Raw genomic sequence first — 12,087 nt, 5'->3', positions numbered from 1 at the left:
GTCCAGTACATGCCATCTCAATGGTGTGTGCTTAATGAGGAAAATAAGAACTTGACCATGATATAGTTGAAATCAGCTATGCCCTGCTCTTTGGCTGATTGCAGAAGATTGGATTATGGATCATCATGCAAAAAACTAGACTTTGATGGCAATGTTTCTTAAGCTTTTAATATGTACTTCCAAGTGCATGATCTAGATGAAGGGGCATGTGATTCAATGGATTAGCAATGATGGTTAAAACAAATGCCTGTCGAGGAGATTTCCATTTCCCATTGCAGCTTGTAGGTGCTGGAGAGAGACTCAAATTGGCATATGAAATAAGCATCATTTCTGGATTGATGTTGGCATTTTCACCCTGATGTAATAATACAATAACCAATTTACAGCATTGGTATTGTACTTTTTTCTTATTGATCCATTTATTTATTATTAATACTTTTCATTGGCTATATATGATGAGATAATTCTTCTAATCTTTTATCATTACTCCAACTCGGAGCATGAGTGGAATTCGATATCTCATCTCTGGCTAAAACAGTAGAAAGAGGTTTCTTTAGCAATGTAGTTTTTACCAGCACCAACTGTTCGGTCTCTAATCTCAGGTTGAAACAGTAGAAAGAGATTTCTTTAGTAATGAAGTTAGTTTTACCAGTACCAACTATCTGCATCTCTTTTGGTGATAGATTTGTATTTAGCATTTGATTTTACTGTTATCACTGGTCTGCATTTCTCTGAGTGATAGATTTAAAATTTGCTTTTGAAACTTTTAATTTACATTTTTGAGTTTTGTATATTAAACTAATATGCAAGAGTTTGATGTTATTTCTGATTAAAATCTGATTACGTGCGTGTATAAGATGTTTTATGAAATATATATATATATATATATAATGACCATTGATTGCTTATGAAAGAATATTGCAATTAGACTTGCTTTTATTTATTTTTGCACCATATTATACGCTATCACCAGTTCTTATGTGATCTTTCAATTGCAAATTCCATCTTCACAACTACACTATACTCACCAATCTGCAGATAAGTTACCTCATCTACCTAATGGTGCTGCACTTATAAGTTCATGACCCATCGAAGTCCAATTGCCGTTGAATCAAAGGTTGAAATCAAAACTTCCAGGCATAACTATGTGGAGGTCCATTTCTGGTCTTTAACATCAATTGCAGAATGCAAACTTGAGCCCTCTGGAAGTCCTAGCGGAGGATCTTGGCATGAACAATTGTCAACTGTAAATAGCTCCCATTCTTTTATTCCACATTTTTCCAAGGCAGAAGCAAGTCTCTTGCTCTCCTTTTCATCTGGGTAGGCTCCATCTGGACTAACAAGCACTGCTCCTGTATATGCCTGTCCTGCAACTCGAGCAGCCCCATTGTAATGAAACAGACCCCAGCTAAAATCATCAGAGACGTCCACAATCGTCCAAAACTCATTGGAAACAACACCATTGTCCAATACACTGAAGTAAAATGTTCCAGGAATTTTGCCTCTTTTGACACGATACTTCCTTCTCCTCCAAACTACCTTCCCCTCTAGAGTTTTAACTTGGAAAACTGGCTCGTACCAAAATGAACCTTTCACCTTTCCTCTGTAGAACAACTGGTACTGGCATGGAAATTGATCATAAGCTGGGTTCTGTCCTGCAATTACCCGCCAACTCCAGTCCAGACTCCCCAGCCAACCCACAAAAAGATCCTCTGCAGTTTCATGACTTAAGTCCTCCCCTCGAAACCTAGCCATAGGAGGCACAAAAGGTTTTTCAGGGATCTTCGCATCCAATTCAAGACAATTGTTCTTCTGCAGCACACAGAGAGAAAATGCTTCCAGGTTTGGACTTTCGTAAGAAGCAATACATCTGTAATTACACACCTGATCGACCGGGCTGCATTTGTTCAAGCATTGAAGAGCTTTCCTGCAGTCAGGATCCAATAGACAATTTAATATCTGAGGCCCACAATTCTTGACCATGCAGTTCAAGGTGGAAAACCCTTTTGATCTCAGGTTCTTTAGGATTGGTACAGGTCTTATATAAGCATTGATTATTATCAACAAGCAGAACCTAATGTCATCCGAATTATGTCGCTTCCATGCTTCTGATACAGTCTGCACTACATCCATAGAATCACTGGCTTTCTTCGACAGTGAAATTCCAAATGTTTTTGCAAATAAGGTCCCACTGGTCTCATTCTGAACATAAGATCCTCCTAATTTGCTCACTAGATTCGGAGATGAGTCAAAGCATACAATATTTGGAACATTTTTGCTTTCGGTTTCAATCCACTTGACTGATTCTTGATCAGTAACGGCCACTATCAACAATATATCTGCACAGCTCAATGCCTTTAGTAGAATCTCGGTTTGATCCTTGGATTGATACAAGTCATCAGTAAACACCAGCATATCATATCCTTCATCAACCCACTTCAATCTTTGTGCCTAGTAACGAAAAGAAAGAGTTACCAAAAGAGAATGCGACCTTGCAAAATATACAAGACATGGTATTTCACTATAAAACCAACAAGAAGAAAAAAAAAATACCATGCGTTTTTGGAGATAACATTCTTCAGTATTTCATTACTACAAAAAAATAAAAACCACAAAATAACCCAAGGGATAAGCTCTAGTGATCGGGTCCAAGGTTTGCTACCTTAAGGTCATCCATTCAAGTTTCGGAGGGCTACAGCCAGTAGGATTTTCCTCCAGAATCCTCTAGCCCAAGCATTGATGACATTTGCTTAACTAATCGTGGGATGCAGACTTTGTCCAATGCAAACTAACTAATCCAAGATCGGACTTGACCGTTAAACGAAAACATTTAGAACCACACAATTCCAGCAATTCCCATATCAGAGAAAGCATGACAACCCATCCATTTTGTATTATCATATAATTGATGCAAAAGGGTCATGTAATTATCAGGAAAATATTAACAATCTCTCATAAAAAAACGAATTATCCAAAAATTCTACCATTAATTTCCATTATACAAACACATGCAGTAACATCTGAAGGTACCCTGACCGCACAGTGAGGTCCATGAATGAGAGTAAACAGGTGTGGATATGCTACCTAGTAGCTAGCTAAAAGTATTTTTAGCACTGATACTTACAGTATGGAGCATGACCTCTTCCCAAGGAGCGCGTTTTAAAGGGCTGATGCTCCCTGCGCCAACAATGGTGACTATTCTCACTGGCGGGTCAGGTTGCTTCTCAGTCACCGCAGTTCCGTGCTCCAAAACCGCGGGGATTTTAGTTTCTTTGGGCTTAATTGTTTTTTTGGCGCGAAAAGACTGAGAAACCTGGAAATGAAGTGGAATCCGGTGGTGGTGAGCCGATGATAGACCGGGAATGGAGGGAATGAACCGGCGGCTAGGTTGGAGACCAGTTTTTAAATGGAAGAGAGGGGTTGTTTCTAGAGACATGTTTAGAGACGGTGCTTGCGGTTGTGGACCGCTGTCTGTCTGAAGAGGACTTTATGTCCTATAAAATATAAATAGACGGAATAAAATAACGTATCCAACAATATAAAAAATTGTTTCATTTGGGTTTGGAATGTTTAAATTTAAGCTGCCAGCGAGTTTCATATTTGAGTTTCCTTATTGATTTTAGACCATGCATATTATTAATTAATTATTATTAAGTTATTAAAATTAAATGACAAGGAAAAGTATTTGCCCTTTTAAAACACTGCTAAAAAGATATTTATTCTCCTCTTGAAAGCAATTTTCCTCAATTTATTATTATGGATTCGCGCCATAAATTGCCTTTTTCTTTTTCTTTTTTAAATTTTTTTCAACTTATTTCTTTTAAATTTCTTTTTTGGAATCGAATTTTGTATTTTCATTTGATTTATAGTGATATCACGATCTGAAAAAAAAATCACAACTTTAATACTTAATTTTAAAAAAAATTGTTATTTGTAAGAAATTTAGAGTTGAGGATCAAAATTGAAAAAAAAGAATGACAATTCTTTTTTAAAAAATAAATAGCTTCAATGCCTTCTAGCTTTAAAAACTGTTTAAAAATAATTTTAAGATTTTTTTAGTTTTATTATTATATGTTTTGATACAAAATTTTATTTTTAAAAAATTGCTAGAAAATAATATAGAAGAGACAAAGAGTTCGGTTGATTGGATTTCAATTAAAAAATAATTAAATTTAGTGTGAAAATATTTCCCCCAACACGAGAAATGCAATTGGGGTGTTTTTTGAGTTTCATGTTGCTAAAAAAAAAAATTAGAATTGATGAAGGTTTTTTTTTTGGATTGGGAGATTGGTTTTTTAAATATAAGGTTTTTTTTATATATTTATAGGTTAAAACAAGTTAAAAAATAGAATTTAAGTAAATAAAGCTGTTTTTGTGTTTAAAAAGTATTTTTAAAAAAAATTGAATTTATTTATTTATTTATTAATTTTAAATTAATATATTTTTAATATTTTTAAATTATTTTGATATGCTATTATTAAAAATAATATTTTAAAAATAAAAAAAAATTATTCTTATATATTTTAATATAAAAACTATTTAAAAAATAATTATAATAACATTTTCAAATACGCTCATAGCAACCCCCGATCAACAATGTGCTAGTTAAAATTTAGATAAGCAGATTTAAAATAAGTAGATAAATAAAAGACGAGCAAAGGTTGTCTGCTCTTATGTCAAGTAAAAAAATATTAAAGGGCAGGCTTTAGCGTGACTTTTTATTGGACTTGGACTAGGCTCAGGTATCCAACCCATTTTTAACTTCATATATATATATATATATATGGTTTAATTAAGTGTGGCATGCCGCAGGGATTCAATTTTAGTTGAAATTAATTAAAATACGTTAATTATAGATGTTTTTGTTATATTTTTGTAATAAAATATTATTTATTTTTTACTTAATTTTCATACAAGATTGTAATTTTTTCATGTTAGTTACCGTTCTTTTTATGCAAATCTATATAGTGTTTTTTCCCTTAAATTTCACTATTCACTTCCTATAATTATTTATTTTTATTAACATTTAGTGGTTTCGTCGTTTCATAAGACAAAATTATTGAACCCAAACAGGTTCATAAATTATCATGTCAGATATATATATTATGATTTATATCTATTTTTTAATTTAGTTTTTAGTTGATATTAACAACTTTTTTTATATTTATTGATACATATTTTTAATTAATTAATTATATGGATTAGTTTTTCAATATGTTTTTTATATAAAAGCACATTAGAAATGCCAATACATTAATTTTTTTTATGTTAAAAGACTATTTATTTAACTAATGATAAAATCCGAGTCATTTAACTAGATAATTTTTTATTTAATATTATTTATTTTTTTTGTGTTTTAAAATAAAATTGTAGAGATTATTTTGTAATATTAGCAAGCACTTGTTTTGTGCAGCACATTATAATCGTTAATTTTATATTTCATCTTATTGTTTTATTGTGATAATTTATTTTTATTATTATATAATTAAATAAAAAATAATTATTAAAAATAATTATTAAACTCAACTATGACTATATCCAATATTAATCTGAGTTGAACTATATCAGTCTGAGATGCTATTATTTTATTATTAAAAAATACATAGAGTTTTTAAATTTTGTTATACATCAAAATCAAATTTTTAGCAATTATTTAATTTATCTTAAATTTGATATCTTTATCCATATATGTCTGCGAACTTTATGTCTTAATTTTTAATTGATGTTAAAATCTATTTTCATATTTATTTGCCCATTCTCATACTATTATATAAAACATTAACATTAAATTTTGTCTTCATGGCTAAATTTTTTTCCCTCCTTGGAAAACACATTGGCAATGCCGTGACTTTTATATATATATATATATATTAGTCTGATTCATAGTATAGCAGAAGTTAATAATCTAATTTTATCTAACTAGTTTTACTTGTAACAACATAGATGTTTTTTCCAATAGGATATAGATTTATTTTATCAATTTCATCTATAAATATAACATTCTACAATGTTATTTGATTATCAAGAATAAATATTTGAAATTAGGATGAGAATGGAAGAGCACAGTGATATTTTAATTTCAATAATATATTTGGAATAGCAAAAATGTATAGGAAAAATATTTACTTTTTTAACATCAAATTTAAAATGATAATAAATAATAATTAAAAAATAATTTTTATCAATAATGACGAGGAAAAGAAAGATAACTAGATGGTGAGATAATCATTGTATTGTAATAATAATATATTTTTAAAAAACAATACAACTACCAAAAAAATGGTGATAGAATAATGGTGGTGATGATGAGATGTGGTTATATATTAGTGATGTAATAAAGATGAGTTTTTTTTAAAAAAGAAAAATAACACAAAGGTGACTATGATGATAAAAATAACTAGTATAAAATAAATATATCATATTTTAAAAAAGATTATTCATGTTCCTTGTTTTTAGTCCTGCCTCTCACGTGAGGACAACTTAAACCATGTTTTTAATTAAACTAATCATTCTTTAAAACATTTAAACCATGTTTAATCTCTGTTCTGACTCTTCGGTCTATTTCCCTTCCATTCCTTTTTAATTAAATACTTACAAGATAAGAATAAAACTTTCGTGTATATATATAATAACTATACATCGGATTTTAGGGGGACAAAAACGATCAAGCAAAAATAATAAATGTACTCGCCATTACTCGATATTGGAATATTTCGTTTTAAATCATATTTTTCAAAATATGTTTTGATCATACATAGTAGACGGGGAGGTCCTTTATGCCGCCTGGTGCCATGTTTTTATTTTTTTCCCCTTAAAAATTTGAAAGATCCGATTTCAAATCACATCCAGCTATGCAAATATGGTTATTATTATTTTAATATTTTTTATTTAAAAATATATAAAAGTAATTTTTTTATTTATAAAAAAATATTTTTTATATTAACACCTCAAAACAATTTAAAAATATTAAAAAATTATTATTATTTTTTAAAAATAAACAGGTTTACCAGAGAAAAAAAAAATCACTTCCAAACACCTAATTCATGTAAAAGCTATCCTAGTCGTATGTATAGCTATATTGCCCCTTGGAAGCTCACCCTACGAAATATTTTGAAAAATCTTCTTCTTTAGCATTGATGCCCAGACTAAAACATGTGGAACTCAAATGGCACAGACTAGTGAAAGAACAAAATGAGAATAAATATGATATGAGTAAACAGACGCCTCTGTTTTTTTTACTGAGAAAATCACTGTACCACCTAGATGTCTCACCATGACTGCATGTCATGCAAATCATAAGCATTATAGATAAGTTATAAAAATTGTTTAGTTCAGTATGACAACAAAAACGGAGCCAGGGAATTCCTTCTAGCAGTAAAACTGCAAAAACACAAACACTGCCAGTGGAACAACCACTAATTTTATCCAAATGGTGAACTAGTTATTAATGGAATTTTATCCAAATGGTGAACTAGTTATTCGACTCCTAGACAAATGCAGTATCCGCATGATCCATTGCCTTCCCAAGTTGCAGCATTTAAGTTGATCATTGGACTGTAACTACTCTATATATTGCTGTCAAAATTTACTTTCTAGCTTAAATTTTCTAAGAGTATTTTATCACGGTACAATACACTCAAAGCTGAGCTGGTGCTTTATTTCTCGTATGAGAATTCAGCTTGACACTCCTGAAACCATTCCGGGACTTGGTTTTCGCTTCCAATACAACATCATCAAGAAACATCCTTTGTGGAAATTCGTCTGGCACAAGACACCGATACGTTTCAAAATGTTCCGCAGCTGCTTCTTTTCTACCCATCAGACTGTATATTATTCCCTGCCACAAATTCCCATTATTGGTTATTGATCAAAGTAAAACTGTAATATTTAATTCTTTATGCTACAACTCCATTCTGTTAATTGCATTCCTTGCACAATTAGTAATCAATATTTTCCATGGGAGATTGAGGATTTACACAAAAAATGTTCTTCTCCAAACTTTGGGGAACACATAACAACTCAGGAAGAGCCAAAAATACTGTATTTCATCAGAGTATCAGTAAACATGCTTGCTGCTACTAGTTATATACAAGGTTGTTTCCAACTTAGAATGAAACTTGACTGGTGCTCAGTAAGAAGTAAGATTTAAGGGTACAGTGTCTCTTTCAGAACTCTCAACAGAATATAGACAACCATGCTGTCATAAGCAACAAATTATGGACACCTGAAATTTGATATAAATTAAAGGCAACGTGCTTCAAGATAAATGTAAGAAAATTTTGAGCAGATTTGAAATCTTTAAAAGATGGTGTAGTGCCTCAAACTTTAAGTTTAAGAAAACTGAAAGAATCAATTTATGTTACCCATTTGCAAGCAGGAACACCCAATTGAAACAAGCTTACCTGGCAAAGATAAGGCCGGAAATCTCGTGGGTTGTCACTAACCAGACCTTGAAATTGCTTCAAAGCTTCCTCCAATTCCCCCTGCAAAGTATGCAAGTTTTAACACATTAAAAGTGGGAAAATCAATTCGTTGACTTGATCCATTATCTACCAATCCATATCTTTCCCCTTTTCCAGTTCAATGGCACGTATTAATGCCCTATTTTCAAACATGCATTTGCACAAAGTATAGTGTGGAACAATTTTTACGAGGCCTAACACTCCTCATATCCCACTTGACCTTTGAAAAGAAAGAACTAGCTGATGGGACTCACCTTTACAACAAGCATTTGTGCAATTAGAATTCTAATGTTTCTCTCCTCAGTGACTCTTTTTTCACGACGGGCAACTTCCAGAGCTTTATTCAGCATCTCAAAGACAGCTGGACCTTCAAGACTTTTGTGCATCACCAATGCCAGACCCTGCACCAAACAGAGAGTCAGATACTACTTCTAATTGCCAGTGACGAGAAAGAACACTAAAAAGTCACATATTTTGTCACATATGTTGGTATCAACATATAAATGTGATGGCATATTGACGTGCTAGTTATATAGACAATGGTTCTCTAAGAAATCCTATCCCACCATGCAATTCATGATTCAATCTCAGTGGTTAGGAATGGAGCTACTCATTAAGAGTATTTTGATAAAAATTGAGGTCTTGTCGAGTTGTTCATGGCTTTCCATCAACTAGTAAAGTGAAATCTGATGAAGATGACACATTAACATAATTAATAGCAACATAAGGGACTATGGAACCCTTGATTAAAAAAAAAAAAAAAAGAACGAGAAGGATTATCTTATAGTTGTTTGAGGAATGAATTTCCATTCTAATTGCCAATAAGAAACTAATTATTAGTTGAATCCCTTGATAGCAGGAGCAATAGGAATGAAATTTGATTACTCCTGGAATTACTGAAAACTCATTCCCAATCCAAATCCTTATTTGCAGTTTGCCCATTGTACTATAACCAAATAGAAATGAAACAGTGATAAGAATACCAATGGTCAAGAAATCAGAAAGTACCAAGTTCATAATCGTCTGCCACAGGCACAAAGTAGGCGTGCTGGTTTAACTAGGAGATGAGTTTCGACAAACTGTGGGATTAAATTCAAACCAAGGAACTATAACTGGCAACAAGAAAAATGAAATTTGATCACTTGTCATTAAACGATGTTACTGTAAAAATCTAATATAGTAATATTTAAATTATATTATCAAAAAAGTGATTTTCAACAGATATCACTTCAGTGGTCTGTAATGCTCCAGTTTTATTGAATTGCTTCCAAACACATCCATCCTTCCTAAAGATTTCTCCCCTAGCCACCTTTCTAACTTGAATAACGAAATTGGAACTCAAGAAAGAAATCTAGGTCACAGCCAATTGTATTGAGAAGAACATGTTTGACTGTTTGAGGAGATGACTTCTAAACAAATACATGAGAAGAAACTATGTATAAAATAATACTACCACAAAGACTTCAGAAAGTAACACAGATTGGAATGGCTCCACGGTTCTATGCTCAAGCCTTTGCATCCACCAATCTATGTATAAAATAATACTACCACAAAGACTTCACAAAGTAACACAGATTGGAATGGCTCCACGGTTCTATGCTCAAGCCTTTGCATCCATCAATCAGTAGCGTCTCTGCTCACATAATGAACAAAGGGTAATCTTTGGTAAAATTAAGAAAAAGCTTTATGAGGTCAATTACAGAAACGGCTATATATCTACTTGTTACTTTTCAAACTAATCACCTATCCCTCTAGGAAGCAATTCTTTCTGACCAGATTATTTATTCACCCATTTTTGAACTCCGTTAGTAGTCAGCCTCCATAACTTTCAAAACAGATAGCTAGAGCAAATGCTTTTGTGCAACTCTGTGATCATCTCAGCACTCGTACATGTAGGCATTTAATGAAAAAGCAAAAGCACACACACCCAAGGTTATTTTTCTGCACACACAGCTACTATTTTGCAGGAAAAAAAATATATTCAGAAGACAGGAATACCGGATCAAGAATCATACGTGCAAAGCTCTAAGCAGAAGAGGTCTCTCTATCAAGATTTCCTTGAACAACGTTTTAGCCTTACTCAACTGCCCCATCATCTCATAACAAAGTGCCTCCAAAAGCCTCCATTCAACTTGCTCAGGCTCAATAACAATCAACCTCTGTACATACTTCACAGCCTCTTTAGTCTGTCCTCTCCTCATTTTCCCATGCACAACGACCTTCAATGCCTCCAAATTCCTTGGCTCCATCTCCAAAACCTTCTCAAACATCTCCTCATCCTCACTTTTCTCCATATGGGCATCTCTCTTCTCCTCTAAATTCACACTAGGACCAGTTGTTTGAGCAGGAAGCGCCAAACTTTGCCTAGTATTTAAACCAAAAGAACCAATAAAAATGAATGCCCCAACAAGGGAAACCAAAATCTTCTCGGACAAAAAATTGGTGAATTTGTAGTTTGTCTTGGAGAGACTAGAAGTGAGTATTTGAGGAAAGGGTGACATACAAGAGTGTTTTGAGGATATGCGTAGTCTGTGCCTGTTGTGGATGTTGAGTGGATTGAAGGAACATGGTGGGGGCTTTAGTGGATTGAAGAAGAAGCAATCTTTTGACAATTTCAAATTCTGAAATTGTGATGATGGGGCGTAAGCAGAGAATGTTTTAATTGAACCCATTTTTTAGGATGAATCAATCAAGAAGATTTGCCCATTCAAATCAAAACCCAGGCACTGGCTCGAGTTTTACTGTTTTAAACCAACTGTGTTTCAACTTCATTGCACAGAGTCACAGACAAATGATGATGCCTGAAGGATTAAAATCCGTGTCTGTGAGTGTAACTACAAACCAGTCCTTATACTATACATCTTAGTAGTCTACAGCCCCTGAATTACTTTCCTTTAAACAATTATCTCTTATTTAATTTTAACTATGTCAATTACTAATCTTTTATTATTTTTTCTATTTTAAGTATTAATGTTATTTTTATGTGACTTGTACATTTTTTAAAATATAATTTTGAAAAAAAATGTTAATGTTAATTTGATTGATGACACTTATGATTAGGAAAATAAATTTTATGCAATGAAGATCAATTAAAATATTATAATTTATCCTGTTCTAGATTTCAAGTTTGAATATTTTTAATAATAAATACTCCTGCGATCATAGATAACAAAATACAAGCTTTGTTTTGGAATGCTAGCTCAAGTTATAGAAACTTAGTGTGATATGTGTAAACTCATCTAAAATACTTTTTATATATATACATATATACATACATACATATATATATATATATATAAATTTAATTAAAATAAAAATTTAAAATTTTATAAAATTATTTGCTGTATTGAGTTTGAATTGAATAAATAAAATTATTGTTTTTTTCTAGTTTTTGATGATAATAGTTTTTTTTCTAAGTTTCATAAATGTGAAATTATAATAGTGTATATTGCTAGGTAGATTTAGTATATTAATTTAGGTTTTATTTTTGTGTTGAAAATTTTAAATGCATGTTTTCATTTTTGCTTTTTTCCCCTTTATTTTTCAATTTCAATTATAATTTTCATATTTTTTTTTATCTTGACTCTCTTTTTGCTAGATAACTGAATTAAAAACATTCATTCAA

The 12,087-nt window shown here is 31.8% G+C and overlaps 1 protein-coding gene and 1 pseudogene across 1 annotated transcript; both read right to left on the bottom strand.

The window, feature by feature from the left end:
* Positions 1–904: 904 nt before the first annotated feature.
* Positions 905–3,509, bottom strand: LOC105123886 (violaxanthin de-epoxidase, chloroplastic-like). The gene is made up of 2 exons (XM_011023650.1): positions 3,125–3,509; positions 905–2,451 (listed from the first exon to the last, which is right to left on the bottom strand). Exons 1-2 carry the CDS (start codon positions 3,434–3,436, stop codon positions 1,144–1,146), a joined length of 1,620 nt encoding a protein of 539 aa, XP_011021952.1. The 5' UTR covers positions 3,437–3,509; the 3' UTR covers positions 905–1,143.
* Positions 3,510–7,542: 4,033 nt separating this feature from the next.
* On the bottom strand, positions 7,543–11,255 carry LOC105123885 (uncharacterized; annotated as a pseudogene).
* Between the last annotated feature and the right edge of the window lie 832 nt (positions 11,256–12,087).

The sequence above is a fragment of the Populus euphratica genome, unplaced genomic scaffold (genome assembly GCF_000495115.2).
Source record: "Populus euphratica unplaced genomic scaffold, PopEup_1.0 scaffold12.1, whole genome shotgun sequence".
NCBI lineage: Eukaryota > Viridiplantae > Streptophyta > Magnoliopsida > Malpighiales > Salicaceae > Populus > Populus euphratica.
This window is presented reverse-complemented; position numbering and strand designations above follow the sequence as displayed.